Source organism: Pogona vitticeps, chromosome 4, assembly GCF_051106095.1.
Source record: "Pogona vitticeps strain Pit_001003342236 chromosome 4, PviZW2.1, whole genome shotgun sequence".
Lineage (NCBI taxonomy): Eukaryota > Metazoa > Chordata > Lepidosauria > Squamata > Agamidae > Pogona > Pogona vitticeps.
Window position 1 is genome coordinate 95,740,376 of NC_135786.1, and position 21,276 is coordinate 95,761,651.

General features: G+C 39.0%; 1 protein-coding gene across 2 annotated transcripts in view; it reads left to right on the forward strand.

Moving 5' to 3' along the window:
* The window catches only part of ARHGAP29 (Rho GTPase activating protein 29), a 92,032-nt gene that overhangs the window by 48,953 nt on the left and 21,803 nt on the right, over window positions 1–21,276 (forward strand). For both annotated transcript variants that reach the window (XM_072997974.2, XM_072997975.2), the window contains exons 4-13: window positions 3,355–3,451; window positions 4,029–4,101; window positions 11,948–12,014; window positions 12,476–12,613; window positions 12,872–12,936; window positions 13,393–13,503; window positions 13,608–13,688; window positions 14,263–14,448; window positions 14,640–14,777; window positions 18,618–18,808. In XM_072997974.2, the coding sequence (XP_072854075.2) occupies window positions 3,355–3,451; window positions 4,029–4,101; window positions 11,948–12,014; window positions 12,476–12,613; window positions 12,872–12,936; window positions 13,393–13,503; window positions 13,608–13,688; window positions 14,263–14,448; window positions 14,640–14,777; window positions 18,618–18,808 (1,147 nt within the window). The remainder of the gene's footprint in view (window positions 1–3,354; window positions 3,452–4,028; window positions 4,102–11,947; window positions 12,015–12,475; window positions 12,614–12,871; window positions 12,937–13,392; window positions 13,504–13,607; window positions 13,689–14,262; window positions 14,449–14,639; window positions 14,778–18,617; window positions 18,809–21,276) is intronic.

Genomic DNA, 21,276 nt, shown 5'->3' on the forward strand with positions numbered 1-21,276 from the left:
GCAGAAAGACAGCAGAGATGGGGCCAGCCTGGCCTCTCATGGGCGGGAGTTCCAGAATCAGGGAGCAGTGACAGAGAAGACTCTCTTCCATGTCTCCACCAAACACATCTGTGAAGGCAGTGGGGTTTAGGGAATGGCCTCCCCTGATGATCTTAACACCCAGGCAAGATCATAAAGGGGGATGTGGACCTTCAAATAGCTTGGACCCAAGCCAATTAGAGTTTTACAGGTTAAAACCACGCCCAGAGCCAGATCAACAGCCAGTGGAGCTGCTGTAACAGGGATTATGTGTTCCCTTGTAACTAGTCCTAGTTAACAATCTGATAGCAGCATTTTGGACCCACTGAAGTTTCCAAACAATTTCCAAAGGCATCCCCACAAAAAGCATGTTACAATAATCCAGCTGGGACATAAACCTAAGACATGTGTCATCATGGCCAGATCAGACCTCTCCAGGGAACAGATATCAGGAAACATGTTTAATAGAGCAAATACAATTTTTAGGCTGAAATTTAGATTTCGAGGATAGCTCGGTCAATTAGGTATGGGAGTTCAATCCCTCACTGTGCATCTCAGAGAAGCCAGCCTATGTGGCCTTGAGCAAACTGCACAGTCTTAGGATGCCCCCTAAAGGAAGGTGGGAATAGTAAACCACCTTTGAGTATTCGCTACATTGAAAACTTGGAATGGTTGCCATAACTAAGAATTGGCTTGATGGTACATGATTATTATAAGTCCATAGGATGTCATTTTGTCTTGTCTTAATAATCATGGATGGAACTCTGTGTTTATATTCACCACCTCCTCCCCCTTTTCCATTAAGTTATGTGGTCACTAAATTGTAACTACATAGATAGTTGCCACTTCCCAGCTTGGAAATAGTACTACTACCAGTCATTGTTTAAGGGCTATTGTGTTTAGCCAGGATGTCCTGGGGAAAGACAGTTCTCAGAGCTGATGTTAAGTAATGTCAGAAATCCCAATCCCAAAGAAGGGCAGTGCCAAAGAATGCTCCAGCTACCGTACAATTGCACTCATTTCACACACTAGGAAGGTTATGCTCAAAATCCTCCAAGGCAGGCTTCAGCAGTATGTGGACCGAGAACTCCGAGAATACAAGCTGGATTTCGAAGGGGCAGAGGAACTAGAGGCCAAATTGCTAACATGCACTGGATTATGGAGAAAGCCAGAGAGTTCCAGAAAAACATCTACTTCTGCTTCATTGACTATGCAAAATCCTTTGACTGTGCGGACCACAGCAAACTATGGCAAGTCCTTAAAAGAATCAGTTTTACTTTCCAGAAACAGGCAATCTGTACAAAATAATTTTTGTACAAGTACTAAGGGAAAAGAAAATTATTAATTATAAATTCTTTTCAGGACGGAGAGTGTGATAAAGTTCTTAAGAGCAAACTTAAAGTCCATATAATGTCAGTTTATTAACCTGTCATAGTGTTATCTTACTTCACGGATACTTTGTATCAGTACACTGGAAAAACTTTTCCTTTCATATAGGAAATATGATGGAATATTCGGTTTTCTACATAAATTACCTCCATTATCTATTTGTGATTAGACACCTGACAGGAAGCTTTTTAATATTTCTTTTTTGAATAATTGTAATGTTGTTTAAAATGAATTTCTTACTAGTTTTCCTGTTTCCCTTCAGTTGCTAATCACATTCAGTGATATTTCTTGTAAACGTTTTTCTTTATTTAAATTACTATGATTGCTAGAAGTTTCTATTTAGGATTCAAAACATCTTAGTGCACTGTGTAAGGGATGTGGTGGCACTGCAGGTTAAACTGCAGAAGCCTCTGTGCTGCGAGGTCAGAAGACCTACAGTCATAAGATCGAGTCCACGCGACGGAGTGATCACCCGTTGCTTGTCCCAGCTCCCGCCAGCCTAGTAGTTCGAAAGCATGCAAATGCAAGTAGATAAATAGGTACCACCTCGGTGCGAAGGTAACGGCGTTCCGTGTCTAGTCGTGCTGGCTACGTGACCATGGAATATTGTCTTCGGACAAAATGCTAGCTCTATGGGTTGGAAACGGAGATGACTTCCGCCCCCTAGAGTCGGACATGACTGGACAAATTGTCAAGGGGAACCTTTACCTAGTGCACTGTGTGATTTGTTGTCTTAATATATGTGGAACAATATCTGCATGCTAGATTCTGAACGTTTAAATATCAATCCAGTAATTTTTTATTTATTTATGGAAAAACATGCACTTTACAATAGTTATTCTTGTTTACTGATTAACTGTATGCATATCTACTACACATCCCATCTCTGAAAATTTGTAAAATGAGCTGTTGCAAGAATGTAAAATGTTTCTTTCCCAAATGCATATAGTCCCATGTGAACCTACCTTCTTAGGGAGCACTGTTTCAGTGAAACTGCAATAATGATATCTGTTTTAACCATCTGAGAATAGAACTGAATCCAATGAAATGATAAGGGACTGAGACTGGATTTACTTCTCAAAATTTAGGGACACTAGCCACTGAGGGTTAAGGAAACAGAACTGGTTGGGATTCTGCAGCTAAGGAGAGTGTTAACTCTTTCCAGTCACCATTTTCCCAGTGAAACCATATGCACTCCACCACAGAGCAGTTCTTTGCACTGCTAGTGAAACACCAACTGTGCTGTTGTTAATAACAGGGCAAATGATGGCTTGAGGAAGAAGTGTATAGCAGGAGGAAGGATTTTCATTCAGATCACATATCTCCCCATTCTTCACAAGTCAGCCAACATTCAAAGATCAAGAAAATTCAACCACAGATCTTCATTATCTTGTCCAGTGTTTTCATAGTTCTGAATGATTAGGGGTCTTTATTTCACCAGATCAACGTTTGTGTAATTGTCTTCGGAAACTGTTGCTTGGGGTAAATGTTCTTATATAAGAGAGTCAAGTTTGCTTTTCTCGTTATTCATAAGACTTCTTCAGAAAGAATTACCCAATCTCTTTTGTCACATAGTTTAATTTTCATGGGTGCTGAAACTCCAAGTTGTTGTGCACTCAGTTTTTACACATGCTTGTTTTAAGGTATTAGCAGTGCTGAAGAGGGTCTCATGTTATGTAAAAACTGGAGATGGCAGGCTTTAGAAAATAAGAGCTGACTGAGGTTTATTATCTCTCTGCCTAGGTGCTGTTCTGAAGACATGTACAGATGTCCTGAGCAATTAAGCACCAAAGATTTTCCAGCTACTAGTTTGATAATTGCCATCTTGTTCCATATTTATTATTTTAATAGATCATATAAATAGCCCCATGATGGGATTTCAGAGCTGTTTCATAACCTGTGAAGGTGTTGTCTGATAGATGTACAGTTCTTCTTTTTCTCCCACAGCTGTGAACTTCAAAGAAGTTAATGAAGAAAACAAGCGAGAAGTCTTAAGTGAGATATTCTCTTCTATTGACGCACTGGCATTCACCTTTGGCAACATGTAAGTAAAATAAATTTAACAGTGCACTTCCTTTCCAGAGAAACTCTAGTCTCACCTTATCTGAACCACTGCTGCCACCTGATGCTTCTGTATTTCATCCCTACTGTTCACTTGTTGGTCTGTAATCTCCTTTACCCTTGCCAATCCTGTTTGAGGCCACTTAATATATGAGATGATCTTATGGTATTGTGAAAGGAATGGGAACTTATAATGCTCTTTGTCTGGAAAACTGCTTCTTTTCACTTATTTCTGATTAGCTATTTCTTGAAACAGTATCATAGTTTACCCATTTGCTTCAGCAGTTAGATAAGCGTTCTGTCCTTTTCCCTCAGACTACATTACGGAGAAACTGTGTTTTTCCCATCTAAAAGGGAAAGCAGGTTTCGTTGGCTCAGCTATCTGTGAACGACATATAAGAATAACTAAATTTTTAGAGTTCTTAAGATTAGTAGCAAAATACTTTATCAGTGAAGTAAAGAATAGATGCAGATCTTATCTTTTTCATTCAGAGGCCTCCTAAAGTTGGAACTGAACCATTAAAAAGCACACATTAACTTTCCTTTTCTAACTGTGTCAGAGTTTCAGACTTCCTTATGGGAGATGTGGACAATGGCTCAGCACTTGGTCTTCCCATATCTCGTCCAAGCCAGGTAGGATGAACATGCTGTTTAATTTTTAAAAAAATATGTTTTGTTTTAAAATATATTGCTATCAAAAATAATAACACTTTTCAAAATATCCAGAAGGATATTTAAGCTTGAAAATTAAGCTGTAGAAATAAGCAGTTGCAGTAATGATGACTGTTCTTATGGGTGTGCTCTTTCAAATTTTTGAACTACAACTCACAGAACTCTAGAGGAATTCCCTAGGCAGAATTCTTGCAGCCCAGAAGCACAAATCTGCAGACCTTGGATTTTGCTCCCCAGAAAAGGGCTTTGAAATTATTGGCTTTGACGTTATTTAGCTTCAACTGTTGTGCTCTCGTTGGTTCCTCCGGTGTTTGTCTTCTATTGTTAATTTTGTTAAAAAAGAAAGCTGCCACTGAGCTTCTTGAGAGTCAGGTGGCAACCCTGTATATGGCCTAATGAGTATCAATTCTACAAATCCTAGTGTCCTCCGCATCAAGAGGGGAGGTCCCCACCAGTTGGTCAACCATCATGAAGAACTACAACTCCAAGAAGCACCATATTGTACTGGAAAGGCTGAGCTAATGCAGCATTTCCTAAGTTGGTGATCCACAATACTTTGAACTATAACTCCCATGAGACCTAGCAAATGTGGTCAATAATCTTTTACAATGGGAGATGTAATTCAGAACACCTGAGTCCAAAAAGTTAAGGAAGCCTGAATTCATGCATAGCATATACATACTATACTTTATGAGAATCAACCTAGGTAAAAACTCAACCAACTTAGCTTCTTTTCAGGAATGTTTTTTTGTTTTGTTTTATGCCACATTAGCAGACTGGTGCTCAGACCATTGATATCAAATAAGAACCTGCAAATTAGTTGACATATCAAGCTGTGTTTGTAGAGAGAGATTTTCATTATAAAATGGATGTTTATCTGCAAAATCTGTTTCTGCTTTGACTACTTTAGCAGTGCTTGGTAGATGATCTAAAATGACATCATCTTAATGCTGTATATATTCAGTTCTTGTTATTAAAAGTGATTCTACTAGCATCTAAAAATGATTCCATTAGGATCTAAAATCTAGTACATACAGAAGGGTAGTAAACTTCCTTTGCATATTTTTACCAACAGGAGACATATGTGCACATCTTACTGAACTTGGTGGAATTTAGACATGTCTAACTTGGGCTGGTTTGTGTCCGAGATGTATGATGAGCTAAGATATTCTCTGAAATCAAAATGTTACTCTTGTATCACCTGTTTATACAATAGGAAGTTCTGCGGTTTGTGTAACTGACTTCCAATCAGTGTTAAGATACTGGAGTGATGTTTATTTTGGAGTTTTATTTATTTTACATGCAAATCAACTGTTCAAGGTTGTGAGGAAAGTGATTGGACTTGCATTCTATACCTTAGAAGAAGTTAAAATGTTCAAATGTGTGGGACATTAGTTGCTGTACTCAGAAAACTTAGCAGAAACTGGTATTGCTTGATTAACTTCTAAAACAGGTGCCTGGAGCCTGTTTTGAGATGGATGGCAAACAAGCTGAGTCCAGATAAGACAATAATGCTCTGGGTGCGGAAGTCACTCTAGAATCACATAATCTAGCTACTCTGTATGGAGGTGTGAATGAGGTGTTTGATGAGCTTGTACTCCCCTTGAAGAACCAAGAATGCACATTGTGGGTTCTCCTGGTTTAGGTACTGTCTGAAGGTACACAAGTGACATGGGTCTCCAGTACTGACTTTTATCAGCTTTTCCCATTTCACTAGCTTCATCCACTTGTAGAGAAAGTGGATGTAGCTACAGTTGTCAGCGCTCTGATAATGTCTCAACTGTACTACTGTGAGGAACTTGTACATGTGGCTGTTTTTAAGATAGTTCAAAAGCATCATATAGTGCAGAGTAGCAAGTTGCTTATGCAGGCTAGGTTATCAGACCAAGTGAGATTGTCTGCATACTGTACTTGCTGCACTTATTTGCCACTGTGTATTTCCTGGACCAGTTTAAAATGCTGGTGATCACCTTTAAAGCCTTAAATGGCTTGGAACTATGTTGTCTGAAGGATTAACAGTGTTTGTTTCAACCTGTCCAGGCCCTAGATCTAACACAGAAGGCCTCTTCTGCAGTAGATCCATCTTCGTAGAATGCCCTGAATAGTAATGACGAAACACTGTCAAGTCGATTCCCCTTTCAGTGACCCTTTCCAGGTTTTCTAGGGAAAAAGTATTCAGATATGGTTTACCTTCTCCTTTGCTTGGATGACACAGCTAGCCCAAGGCTAAACAGGCTGACTTTTCCCAGGAGGCACATTTGGGAATTGAACTACTGACCTCTAGCTCCTTTTTACATGTGCTATAAAGACCTGGATTTTCCTGTTAATATTTTGAAGAATTTAATTAATAACAAAGTTATTAAGTATTCACAAGGTTTTCAAATCATAGTTTGTAATCAAATTACTTTTAACGTGGGTTGTCTTGTTTTAAGATACACTAGTTGTGCTGATTTCACTAGGAATGTAGCTGCTGATTGGAGTACAGTCTGAATTATTAAAGCAGTTAATTTGCTAGGGTATTCTCCTGATCACAGGTTCCTTGTCATGTGTTTTCTGGCAAAGATGGTATGCACTTCTGCGCTATTTTTCTTCTTCCCTCTTGAAGTAAGAATGGCTTTTTAGAATATTTAAGGCTCTTGAGATTCGTTGTTGTTTGTCATTTTAAAAAATGCATGTTGCATTTGTCACGTTTCTGTACTATATCTGAAGCAGAGGAGACCAGTCCCAGGAGGAGCAGGAGGTGAACAGTGGTGTGCAGACCAAAAATGAAAAAAAGGCAATGCTACCTTTCTTTGTCTTTATGCTACCCACATTCTCTCTTCTTCCTCATCTAGCAGACTTTTGGGAATGAAAGAGTTTGCTCTTGGAGACCTGAGATAATTATTTGCAGAGTAATAGTGAAATTAGTCCTTGGAGCCATGTGCGGTTTTAACTCCACAGGTTCCCATTCGTGAATAAGAGCATAAAAGCATGCTTATATAACAGCATGCTTATATAGAGGATCCGAGGAAGTGTAAAAAGGGAACCAACTAGATATAATGAAGTAATAAATTCTACAAAGTGGGATCGAATCTCTACATTAATATGAAAGAAAGACAAAACATAGAGGCTCCTATTTTTGTTTTCATGTTCTCTCATTGATTTCTGAAAAAGAGCTCCTTAAACACAAATGATTCATATTAATGAAAGAGGACTACACAAAAATTTCATGTTTTTTCGTGGTTCCCTTTTTTATTAAATGTTTCTTTCATTCTTTGTCTGACAAATTGCTTGGGAAATTTGTCAGTCAATAGTGTCATGAGGGCTACTGTCAGCAGCCAGCTGGAACATCCCTGAGGGGTGATGAAGGAAATGTCTCATTACATCTAGTACGTTCCTTGTAGTAGGGAATGGGCTGGTTGGAGACCATTGAATAATTTTCTTGTCTTTGCTGTAGTCATTCCATGTAGGTGGCATCTATGTGCTGGTAAGGTCCTGCCTCCTGCTGCCTTCCATTTTGTTCTGCCTGTGCTTGCCTGCTAGCCTGGGCCTTCATCTTGGATCCTGTTGGCCTTCTTTCATAGATTTTTGTAGGATTATGTCCTCATTTCTTTTCATATTGTATGTGTGGGATTTTTGGGGGGGCTGTTTGCTTCTATGGAGGGATGTGGGTCAGGGGTGGAGTTTGTCACTTTGCCAAAGCCAAGTTGCTATTGGGTAGCGTGGGTGCTTGTACAAGTCTTGATTATTCTTTTTCTTTGTCGTATACGCTTGTCCACTTTTGGAGTAGATATTGATTGATTCTCTATTTCTTGTCTTGCCCCTGCTTTTTTTCAAGCAATTTTAAAGAACTGTTTAGGAATTATGGAAGATGCAGTTGTTGAAAGAACCTAAAACCAAACAAAAATGGGAGTTTTTAATATGCACATCCCTACTAAATATCCACTGTAACACTTTCATGATGGAATAGAGAGCATAGAGCCTATAATGAAGATCTAACAGTGTGCAATTGGTTTGAGGGAAGAAGGTTTTCTGTAAAATATTAAGATTCCAAATTGATTATGGTGTTAAGAGTTCAAAAATAAAAGTTGGAAATATGCTCAGTAAAAGATAAACAACCAATGACTATGGTATGATGAAAATACTGTGATGAGAACAGCAGGCCATACTCACTTTCTGGGGTACCATTTTGTACCAGAGGAAATCTCTGAACACTTTTCAAATCAGTCTCCTGTATGGAGGATATTCTAGTAATGTAATCTGGATCCGGCCCAGGCCTGTCTACTGTTGATAAGTTGCTTATCAAATAAACTGATGATTTGAATGACAGCTACAACTGATCTGCCAGCAGATTATATGTATACACACTCCTAGTCTCAGCTGTCACCTGAGCATCTTGGAAGAGTGTTTTACTATAAGCTGCAAATACGAATTCTGAAAAGACATAGTGGGTAAAATCCTCTTGCATATCATAGTAAGTTGCACCAGAATAAGTGCATTGAACAATAGTGATTTGCTGTAATTCACCTGTAAATTCCATTGATTCAAATGGACCTATTCTAATGCAACTTTCTATGCTAAGCAACAGAATTTTAGTCACTAAATCCCATTCAAAATAAGTTGTTCACCTAACAGTGATTTGACTAATCGCCTGACCAACAATACCTATGTACATCTTACATGAACTGAATTTTAGTTTCTTACCTCTGATGAGTGTTGTAGTGATAAGTTTTGAAGTAAAGGTACTCAGCACAATATTTGCTATTATGTTGATCCATAGCAACAACTGGACTGAAAGTTGTGTGGTTCCATAGTTACAAACCAGTTATACCAGTTTTCTTCTCCATTAGTAGGTCTTTTTTAAAGGTAATGAGTCAACTGCCCATTCAAAATCAAGACACTTCAAAATATTTTGCATTAAAATTGGGATACAGTACTTTAAAGCATTGGTTCCCAACATTGGGTGTCCATATGTTCTGAGACTCCAACTCCCAGAAATCCTGGCCAGCACAGCTAGTGATGAACACTTTTGAGAGTTTTAGTCCAAGAACATATGGGGAACCAAGACTGGGAACCACTGATTTAGAGCAATATGCTGTTGCTGGGGAAGTCTCTTCTCCACTTCCAGATACTATGAGGATACTACTTAAGCTTAAAGAAGCAGGGAAGTCAAGGAGAGCAGCAGATTATATCATCTGGGTGGCCCTGCACTACAAGTTTCATAGAAACAGAGCAGCTGTAGAAGTGTGCATGCCATGTAAACTGAAAGAGGTCTATAAGAAAGGATATAAGGGCTGGTTTAAGGGGAATCGTCCCGCAGCCACTCTTTTTTTAAAATGCATTGACATTATGTTTCAGGAGATGTGTTTTGAAATTATATCCTATTCTGCATGCTCTGTGTTGATCCTTGAAATTAGAAATGTTGCCCAACTGCACTCAGCTGTATTCATTTACTTTCACATGGTAGAAACTTCAGGCCTGTGGTAGTGCTGTATATTTTAAGCAATTTTCACTGAATGTTACCTTTAGATGAGCACAATGATATCATTTGAAAGTAACTTACATCTAGGCCTTTATGTGGTGCTGGCAACCTGAGCACTACAGAGGTATCTGTGGTGTTATTGCCATAACTCTTGGCAAGCCTGTGGTTGATAAACATACTTAATTGAAGAAAGAGGACATTAACTGAACTTACTAACTCAGACAGGGGCACTAGGTTTCTTGCATATGATATCCTCTGTGTCTCCTTTATATGTACAGTGGTGCCTCGCAAGACGAGCGCTTCGTTTTATGATGAAATTGCATAACGACGAAGGTTTTGCGATCGCAAAAGTGATCGCAAAACAATGTTTCCTATGGGTTTTTTTACTTTGCGATGATCGGTTCCCTGCTTCGGGAACCGATTCTCGCAAAACGACTATTTTTCTACAGCTGATCGGTGGTTTCAAAATGGCCACTGGCTAAAAAAAAAATGGCCACCCGCTGTTTTCTGGGACGCATTCCTCGCTGCACGGGCAGTGAAAATTGCCCCGCTATGGAGGATCTTTGCTGGATGGTGAGTTTCAAGCCCATAGGAACACATTAATCGGGTTTTAATGCGTTTCTATGGGATTTTTAAAATCGCTTTACGGTGTTTTCGTTCTACAGCGATTTCGCTGGAACGAATTAACATCGTAATGCGAGGCACCACTGTATTACAGAGGATACCAAATATTACTATGTAGTTTGAAAGTATTCATCTCATTTGTATTTTGGTAACTCATTGGCTAAAATCCAGTAGTAAGTCACAACTAGAGCAGGCTCATTGAATCAATGGGGATTTGGTGAGTTAATGCTGGTGAAAGTTCTGTTCGTTCAGTGGCTCTGTTCTAGTTGTGATTTGCTATTGTATTACAGCCATTGTCTAATACTGAATTCATTCAGTAGAATGTTCTGGCTCCACAGCGTGTTTTTTGTCAAGCAATCTTCTCAAGTCAACACAAGCTTAGAGGCAGACCATTTTTAGTAGCAGAGGCGAAACATATAGAGGCATAGGTATGCATTCATTCCTTTTTGTCCATTGTTTTTTCTCATTGAGCAGTTTTTTGCAATTTTGTTCTGACTTTTTTAAAAAGTACTGCACAAAACCTATGAAGAGAGGTGCCAGTGTGTTAAAAATATATGCTGAGCAGCAATGCCTTTATTATGTCACCTTCCAATCTCTGAAAATGCCACCTGTCTCCAACTAAAGGAAGCTTTCTAGCCTATCAGTAGGGGAGAGGCTAATCTTTTTTACTTACTGTCACACTAAGAACTTCCCTGATTGACTGAAGGGTGTAGGTAACTGATAAGTATACATAATGTGCTTAACCCACAAGTGATTGGGGCATTGTATACTAAATGGACTGTGTTTCCACTGTCTAATAATAAAGGTGCATTCATGTTTCTTTTCTTGTATATAATCCACCAAGCTTTCCCTCAAGATTAGCTTCATTGTTGTGAGAAAATTGCATTCTGTGAGCATCGAACACTAGTATATTGTTGCCCAGGAAAAGGTGACCTTTCCAGTAGAGTGTATTTTCATTGTTGTTGGAGTCAATGTGTGAAATGGGTTTGCATACATACCATAAGCACCTGTTGCATTAGTTGAGAGTGATAAAACTCCATTCCAAGCGTCTGCATTATTCTCTGAAAAATATTGTTTATTTTAGTGCGTAAACGTTTTTGCACTTGGTCATTGTCCAGCTCCAGATGAAATTAACTATACTGTATGGAGTAATGAGCACTAGGAGGGTTACCTACATTTCCATCGCAACTTGGGGAGTTTTTTTCTCCCAGTTTAGTGTTCCATCCCTGCTTGCTGGGCACAGTGTTTTTCATTGTATTGGCAATGGACATTTTCCCTATAACAATGCCATCTACTCTCTGTAAGCAGGATGTTATGCCAGTGACATTGGAATGCCACTTTCAGAATTATTGTGCAAAGCCAAAAGCATTTCTGGGGTCATGCTTTCTCAATACCTAGTCAGTTCATAAAGTAAACTTTTTCTTTCCTTCAAGAGAAGGTTATCTCCTTTGTCAAATAAATGGCTCCATCAGAATTTTAAGTGCTCAAAAATTGTTGACCTATGTAGAGGTTTCTCCGATATCTAAATTGTCTTTGCCTCTTGAATAATTGTAGATGTAAAGGGGGCTTGAAGTTACTAGGCACTGAGTTCATTCATGCTATTCTCTTGCTGTGTCAGTATGACAAGTTACATTCTGAACAAAGGACATGCAACATATGTTAAGTATTTAATTATTTGTTTGTTTAGTTGATACTAACAGGTTGTATTTTATTACAAACCAGTCTTTCGAAAATCTTTCTGTGGATTCTGGAGGATCACTGCATGAAAGGGATGATGTTCAAGGTATAGGTAAGCATTCTTATATCTACATTGATTTTGTTATTTTACACCTATAGAGATTAAAGCTAGTAAAATTTGAAGATGCCTACAGATAACATGTTATTCTAATGAAAATATTCTGAAGGGTAAGTCTCTGGTATTTCTGAGTAGTTTGTTTGTGCCTAAAGTTCACAAAATCACTAAATATGCATATGGTAGTGATAGAATGAAGGTCATCTATTCAAAATGTTTTCTTCTATTAGGTCACTATGGAGGAAAATTTACTGGCTATATGATTCATTAAGATATAATTCTGTGACCCTTTAATTTGTTCAAAAAGCCCTGCCAGTTCTGTTTAATGTCAACCAGCATTAAAGAAAATCTCAAGATCAGAGCTGCTTTAGTCTTCACAGTTGGCTGATACTGGCTTTGCTGTCGCTGTGTGGCCATGTCTAAAATTTCCTTTTTTACATTTGACATTATATTTTCAGGACACCTTAGAGCTGAAGAAATTGATAGTGTTCTCCTAAGAAATGATAATGGAATTGAATCGGCTCTATCCTATGCTAAAGCATGGTCAAAATATACGAAGGACATAGTAGCATGGGTAGAGAAAAAGCTTAACTTGGGTGAGTGGTTCTTTCTGGCACCTAATGAGCTTTGTCATGATGGAATTAAATCTGTTGTCAGGATTGTGCTACAGACTGTCAGTAATGTGATTTCTAAATTAGTAGCTGTTCACTGAAATGAATGGAACCATAGCCTGTTTCCTGTAACCAAAAGATGGTAGCAAAATGTTCTCTGTCTTATTAAATGAAGAGTTCAAAGAAGATTTTATTTGCCCTTAGTAGTCATTCTTACTATGTGAACATCATATTTCTCTACAGAAATGGAGTGTGCTAAAAGCTTGGCAAAAATTGCAGAAACAACTAAGACTATTGTTGGACCCCAGGTGAGTGTCAATTAATAGAAATGTTCTAAAATGATTAAACACAGATATTACTTAGATGCTGAAAATAGAATGGAATCATGCTCTTTTATTTTATGAATTTCTTGAAGTTAACTGAAATTCTTACGAATGTGCTTTGTCATGTTATATTAAATGTTCCGATATATGAAAGTAACAAAATGTAGTCAATTTTGGTAGAAATCACAAAGTTTAGGGTTTTATAAAGTATTTGGTGTATTGAGTGACATGTACATTGCCATAATATCTTTTTAGTGAATCACATCTTATTAAGAGTAGGAACACTGGATAAGAAAATTATGTAACATTACAACTGAAATTCTCTGATATGGATCTATTTAAAACACTTGTTCACTAGGATTAGGTGGGGAGGGATATTTGAATTTGGATGAACAGTTTGTTAATCCAGAAATTTATTGTTATATATATTTTGTGTTTTAGGATTACATGCCATTTCAGTCAATATTCATAAATGCATTCCAAAATGACATAGAAAATAGTCAGCTTTGGCAGCAAACAGCAGCAGCTCTCCAAACTAATAAATTTGTTCAGGTAAAAAAAAAACCTTCAGAGAATTATTTCTGGATGTAGCCATAGGCAAATATGTTAAACCCACTGACATTTCCTTATATAGTCACTGTATTTCTCTTATTTAGCCACTCCTTGGAAGAAAAAGTGAATTGGATAAACAAAGGAAGGAGATCAAGGAGCTTTGGCAACGAGAACAAAAGAAAATGGTTGGTATCTTCATTTATTATACATCTCGTGTAGTGATTAGAAATTGTAAACAGCTTGCAATGCAAACATTTTTGACAGTCTTTACAGTCTACTGGGTTACCCAGTGTGTTGTAGTGAATTTCTCCTTAGCATAAAACTGTGGTTTCCTATACTTCCTATACTCCAATCCTAATATATCCTCAGATTTTTTATCCCAAATAAAAACCTTGGCATTAGAGAAATATAGCAACAAGACGACTGAAATCCTGTTGCTAAGAGTAATAAGTTATGCTAGAGTAGGTCCACTGTTAGTGTGAATTTAGTAAGGCAACTCTTCTGTAGGTTCCATTGTTTTAAATGGGCCAACTCTCATTGAAACTTATCACACTAAAGTAAGTTGCACCAAGAGTAGGGCCACCGGAATTAATGGAAATTGTGGAGGAGTGCCCTCACCAAATCCCCATTGATTCAGTAGGCCTACTCTAGTTGTGACTTACTATACTAAACAACAGGATTTTAGCCAATGTGTAATTAATACTGTTCACTATAACATGAAAATGCTAATATAACAATGTCTTCCCTTGGAATGAACAGCAAGAACTGGAAACTGTTGTAAGAAAAGCCAAGCTATTATATATTCAGAGACAAGATGAATATGAAAAGGCAAAATCATCAACTGTTCGTGCTGAGGAGGAGCATTTGACCTCCAATGGGGGTATTATTAAAGATGCCAGCAAATTAGAGAAGAAGAGAAAACTTGAAGAGGAAGCCCTTCAAAAAGTAAGTAAATCTCTTCCAATATGCTAGCATCAAAAATATGCTCTTCTTGCAGTTATTTGATGTGCAGGAACAGTTGCACATATGTTATAATGAGTCCTTTTATTACGGGCTTCCTAAGGTTGAGAGAGTTTTTGCTACTTTAATGGAAACATTTCGCACTGTCATTTATATTCACGTTTAATTTATTGTAGGCTGAAGAAGCTAATGAACATTTCAAAGCCAGTCTGGCAGAAGTTGAAGAAAAGCGAAATGATCTGGAAAATTTCAAAACTGATATCTTGACGCAGCTCCGGGAACTTGTCTATCAATGTGACCTCACACTTAAAGCTGTAAGAAAGTGTGCTACAGTGTGGTCTAGACCAGGGGTTCCCAAACTTTTTCACCCCACGGACCGGCTGGGGAAGGCAGGGCACCCCCCGTGCTCGTGCACATGCATGAACAAGCGCATGCTCTCTCTTGCACAAATGAGAATGAGTTCGTGTGCATGCACAAATGGCAGTGTGGTGCCTGTGTGCGTGTGCTCTTGTGCGCATGTGCAAATGGCAGTGGGGAGGTTGTCTGGGCGTACTTGCGTGCATGCGCAAACGGTGGCACAGCACTCGCACGGACACGCTGGAGCACATGCGCATGCTCGAATCAACTGTGGGTGGGTGAGTGCACGTGGGGGGCGGGGTGGGAGGGCTTCCTCTGCGGACCGGTTTGACTCAGGCCACGGACCGGCACGGGGCTGCAGACCATGGGTTGGGGACCTCTAGTCTAGTCAAAACATAATGACTGTTTAATTAAGATAGAAATTCTAGAAGTGTGATGACTGACTTCATGATGTATTCTTCTATAAAGTCTTGCTACCAAATGTCATAGAAATGTATTAGAACAAGCATATTAGCTCTGTTAGGCAGTTCCCACTGTGATGTTAATGGATCTTGAGTAAGCCATGCACATATGTATACTCTTCATCGAACCTTTCTGCTCCATTTCTTTTGTTTGGCGCCGACCATAGTATGAGATGGGTTTTGAATTGGTAAAATGGACGTAATGTTTGCTCTTCAGTCCATGATCAAAAATCCACCTCAGAACATGGTTTTAGATTTTGTTATGGAAGGCAAGGCCCAAGAATAGGTTCCCAGTTGAGATGTCGTAATAACCTATGGTTTTGTGTTTTTTGTTTTGTTTTTGTTTTTGTTTTTTTTGTTTTGTTTTTTTGCCATGTGAATAGAATCCAGGAAGCACTGTCCTTGTGCAGATTAAAAGGCAAACAGAAGTTTTTGCTTTTGTCTTTAAACTAACCACAACTTTCTGTTACATCTGAACTTGGAAACATGTTTTTTGTTTTTAAATTATGTCACATGAGATTATGTCATATCAAAACATGTTTTGTGGTCATTGCTTTTCCTCAGACTGTAGTTTTAACAAGCCACTGTTCTCAGAGTTTGGACATTAAAGGAAATTGTGGTTAGTTTACAACTGAAGTAGATTTTTGTCTGATTTTGATGGAGGAAGACAAAGGGAGAACAATATAAGTCTGATACTTGCTGCAGGCCATTTACTTAGTGGATAATTATTTGTTCACCTTTGTCTGACCTAAGCTATTGAATATTTGAAACACACACTGTTAAAAACAATGGTGATGTCTCAGAAAGGGTTCTTGCTGCTTGTCTGTAATACAAAGAGTAGTATTAGCCAACCTTTTTAAAGACAGAGGCTTATTGATTGGCAAGATTAACGTTTTCAGACAGCTTTCATTGGCCAGAATCCTGTTACTAACCTTGGCCAGTGTAGGTGTGTTAGTATCAATCTCAGCTGGGGATTGCCACAAGCTAAGGAGATACTGTACCATGGATATTTGTTACCATACACTAGTTGCATCATTTGCAGCACAAAAAATGCTTATGCTGCCTTTTTAATTTGTGGCAATTCACAGGTCAGATTAATATTGGTGGACTTAATATTGGTATATGTTTTTGGTTGGATTCCAGATTATATATATATTTGGACTGCAGTGTTGTTCATTTGTTGATTTGCTTTTTTATATGCACTAATGCTAAGCAGAGAACCAGTGTGGAAATGCAAATGGTGTTTTACATTTATAAAAACATTGACTTAAAGTTACACCTATCCATAACTAAATTGTTCTTCTTCGTGGCCTCTGTGAATACACACATATGGGTTTAGTCTGCGCCTGCGCCAAAACTAACGCTTGTGAATTATTTGCCCAGCAAGTGCTCTAATCATAAATCCATTCTACTAATATGAAATGCTTTCACATTTTTAAGGCATCCTCCCATTCACCTCAATAGAGGTGTACACAAAAACACGCTTTTTCAGAGTATTGCTTGAGAAAAAAATTAGACAAGCAGCAAATGGCAATTGTGTAGTATGCTGGTCCACATTGCCTGTTTAAATCTCGAAGGTTGTAGCTTCTAGACAAGTGGTTCCCAGCCTTAGGTCCCCAGATATTCTTGGACTAAAACTCCCAGAAGCCTTTACCACTAGCTGTGCTGGCCAGGATTTTTGACAGTTGTTATCCAAGAACAACTGGGGACCCAAGGTTGGTATCCACTCTTCTAGACCTACTAATATACAGTGGTGCCTCGACTTACAAACATCCCTACTTATGACCATTTCGAGTTACGACTAGCTCGAGCTGCAAAATTTTGCTTCGACTTACGGCTGGAGCTTCCACTTACAAACAGAAAAAAGCAGGGGGAAAAGGCAGGAAATTCAAATTTCTAACCATAGGTGGCAACGAGGCTGCTTCTTTGTAGCTTTCACCCAGACAGTTAGCGTGAGTGTGATCAGAGGAGGCTAGGGACTGCCTGGCTTTTGCTTCTAAGTGAGTGTGTGTGTGTGTTTGCAGGGAGGCTTGCCTGGTAAGGTAAGCCGCTGTTTTCTGCTTTTTAAAAACTGTTCTGGGTGTTTTGGCAGCGTGGTTTTGGGCTGGGGAGGATTATGTTTCTGTGCTGTGATGAGTCTTGGGGTGTTTGTGGGGTTTTTTCCCATTTCTGATGGGTCTTGGGGGGGTTTCCTTGCTTTTTGGATTTTTTCCCCATTTCCGATGGGTCTTGGGGAATTTGTTTGCTTTTTAGGGTTTTTTTCTGCCCATTTCCTATCTTGCACGATCTGCTTGATTGCTTTTTGCTTTGACTTGTTTACATTTCAAATGGGTCTTGCACGGTTCATTGGTTTTTGGTTTGTTTTCCTTGCATTAGGTCTTGCACACTTGATTGCTTTTTGTTTTGTCTTGTTTGCATTTGCAATGGGTCTTGCACGGTTGATTGCTTTTCTCCCCCCCCCCTTCGGCTGGAAGGGATTAATCATGTTTCTGACCGGTCTTGCAGTGATTTTTTTTGTGTGTGTGATTTTTTTTTCTTTGGCTGGAATGGATTAATTGTATTTCAGTGCATTCCTATGGTGCTTCGACTTACAACCATTTCGAGTTATGACCATCTTCCTGAACGAATTAAGTTTGTAAGTCAAGGTACCACTGTATAGATAATTTTTACTTAAGTATTGCAATTTGTATCCACTTACTCATCTTTACATTTCTTCACTGAATATTCTCATGTTTCAGACTTTGGTAGTCTTGTTTGTATTCTAGCTGCTTAACCCAGTTCTTCTAGAAAATACTGGGTTAGATCCAAATCTGCTGTTCTATGAGGAAAGGGAACTTGGGCTTATTCAAAATGCTCACCTCCAAATTCTACCAATTCCTTCTTCCATTGAAGCTCTCCACTGTGCTAGAGAGTCCCCTAGCTGTTAAGAATGTTTTCAGAATCTTACAAGAGTACAGTGAGTAAGAGTTGAGAATAACCTGTTATGCAAACAGAATTCCATTTAATAATTCTTTAGAATTTAACCAATACCACCATATAGTTAGAACAAAACTCCTCCCCACAAAACATAGTCTAGTTTAAATATAAATATATGTCCTCCCAGTTCTTTCTCAAGACATGTATAGTATACTAACCAGTGTAGAAATTGATGTGTTTGTAATTAAACAAAGGTTGAGGAAATAGTGTTAGAAAAAAAACTGTAGATATAATTGGTGATAACAGAGTCTAATTTGGTTCTGATCATCAGGAAAGAATTGTTGTAAATTATTTTTAAATGCTGGAGATGGAGAAAGAAATGTTTGCAACATGAATCTCCAAATAATACTTTCCACACAGGCAACAGTTAACCTGTTCCAGATGCAGCATGCCCAAGTCGTGTCTCTACCAGTTAACTGTCAGTCCCTCTGTGAGAGTGCCAAGCTGTATGATCCAGGACAGAAATTTTCTGAGTTTGTGAAGAATTTGCCAAAATATGATGTTCCCATTGAACCTGGTTCCTTTGAAACACCGAGCTCCCAGGCTGGAGGGTGAGTGCTCAGATATGATCTTTGCTTCTTTGGCAGTAAATGTGAGCAAAGTGCGAATGGAATGTAGATAGTGGAAAATGAAAAAGAACTTGTCATTGTAATAAGTCAGGCATTGTTGAAGTATTGGTGGGATGCCCACTAAAAGGTGGGGAAATGGATGAAACCTAAACACAGGTGAGCTTGCACAGAGAAAAGCAGAATTAAGTTTATTGTTGTTTTTAATTACTAGGAGGACACGGGGGATTGCTTTTATATTACTTTCTATGCAAGCTCACTGTTCTTTTACTCTCTAAAATTCATTATATGCAGGTGGTACATAAATAATACAAACAGGCCTGCAGCTGACGCTTTGGCTTCCTATTTCGAAGCAAGATATTAACTATATCTGCTCTTCCTGATGTGGAATAAACATTGATGCTTTTTCTTGTGTTTATTTTTCCTTAAACCAGCATATTCATCAGCAACGATTTCTTAATACAATAGGGCCCCTGTATCCACAGGGGATTGGTTCCAAGTCCCCACTGGATGCCGAAAACCTGCAGATTATTGTGAATGCTTAGTATAAATAGTATGGTCTCTGGCTCCCTCTACTGGCCAGTGCTGGAAACACTTATTTCTGGGATTTTTCTTTTAATATTTTTAGTATTTTCAGGCCACAGATACTGTAAGTGCAACCACAGATACCGATCTGGCTGATACAGAGGTCCTACTGTATTCCATTTTCAATACTGGTATTTTCTCCACTCCCAGTATCAGTAGAGAGGGTCCTAATGTTTCTTCAAAACTTAATGACTGGCCAGAGATTGTAGTGCCCATAAATGCATTTGTCAGAAATGAGTTTCAATATAGAATGAATAGCGAAACAGTCATTTATCAGTTATTTCATGCAGATGAAGCACCATTAGTTCTCAGTCTGTAGGAAAGAGCCATCCAGCAATGGGTTGGTTCCTTTTTCTGTCCAGTCCCCAGCAGGAGGAATGAACTTAAAAGAGCATAACAGTCATGCTCCACAAGTTCCTCCCAGTTTTCTTCTCCTGCCTTTGCCTAAAATTGGCCTCACTTTTTGCTCTCTCCTCTTTCTGGTCTCTGATCTCTCTTCCTTGTTGATGCTATTTCTAATGTTCTCTTTTTCCAAATTTCTCATTTCTTCCTTATTTTCTCTCTTTTAAAAAAGTCATCACTTTCCCCTATATCCTTCTTAGCCTTCCTTGCTCTTGTTTTTCTGCCTTTATGCCTCATTGGGTAAATCTGGCAAGGTCTCCTCAAAATCCTTGTCCACTTAGCATGTCTGTATATCATCTCATCCCAGCTTTGTTGGGCATGGGCAGCAAATGCTTTGTTCTCTGGATCATCATGTCATTCCTGCGGTATGGCCTCCTGAGGTTTTGTATGGTTTAAGGTTGCCCACCCACCACCTTGATGAGTGTAGATAGAGGTGAATAGAAAACCAAGTTACGTACCGTATTTTTCGCACCATAAGACGCACTTTTTCCCCACAAAACAGGGGGGTGGAAAGTCTGTGCATCTTATGGAGCGAAGAAAACAGATTATATTTTCCTGTTTTCTTCTCCTAAAAAATTGGTGCGTCTTATGGAAAGGTGCGTCTTATGGAGCGAAAGTAATTCCGGTAGAGGCATCAGAAGGGGAAACTGATATGTCAGAGGTTTGGGGCTGATCCTGAGAAGTCTTATCCCCACTAGCAGTGAGAAAAAGATTGAAGCCATCAACTCAGAGGAAGTAGATCAGCAGCAGCACAAAGGAGGTTTACAGGGGTTCTGAGGATGCCAAAGTTGGGTTTATTTAGTGCCAAAGCCCAGAATAGCAGTCATTTTCAAAGGACAAAGCCTGCTGTTCCTAGACACTCCACCAATAACCTCCAGAGGCTACCTCCGCAGCTCATAAGGCAACCCGAGGACAGCAGCCATTTTATGGTGCCACCCCACAGCAGCCATTTTCAACTGCCTTATTTCAAGCCTTGAATGCCTTCAGCAGTGTTTCAGATTCCCCTCTGTAATGAGTTTTTAGTTAACAAGATTAAAGCTGCAGTTTGGAGGGGAATTCAGGGCAAACTGCAACCATGTCAACCTTTTAAGAAAGCTCAAATGTATATATGCCCTCCTACAGTTACTGTTATAGCACCAACTATGAAAAGAAGAAGGATGCCAGTCTTCTAGCTACTTCTACTGGAGCACCTTCTCCTTTCCCAGCTTCCTCCTGGTAAGGTGGAAAGTGCTCCCACTTCATGGATAAAGGAGATGTGTCACCAGATATAGATATGGTTTGCCCGATCCAAGTAGTCAGGCAGGGGTCCAGGGAAATGGTCAGACTCTGCTCAGCAGGAAGAACCTGGCAGAGATGGTTTATTCAACTCTGATTATTTTCTCCCATTGTTATCGAAGGTACTAGCTACACTGGGGTTGCAGCACTCCAAAACCTCTGATCAAATGCCCACATATTCAGTGCCTGAT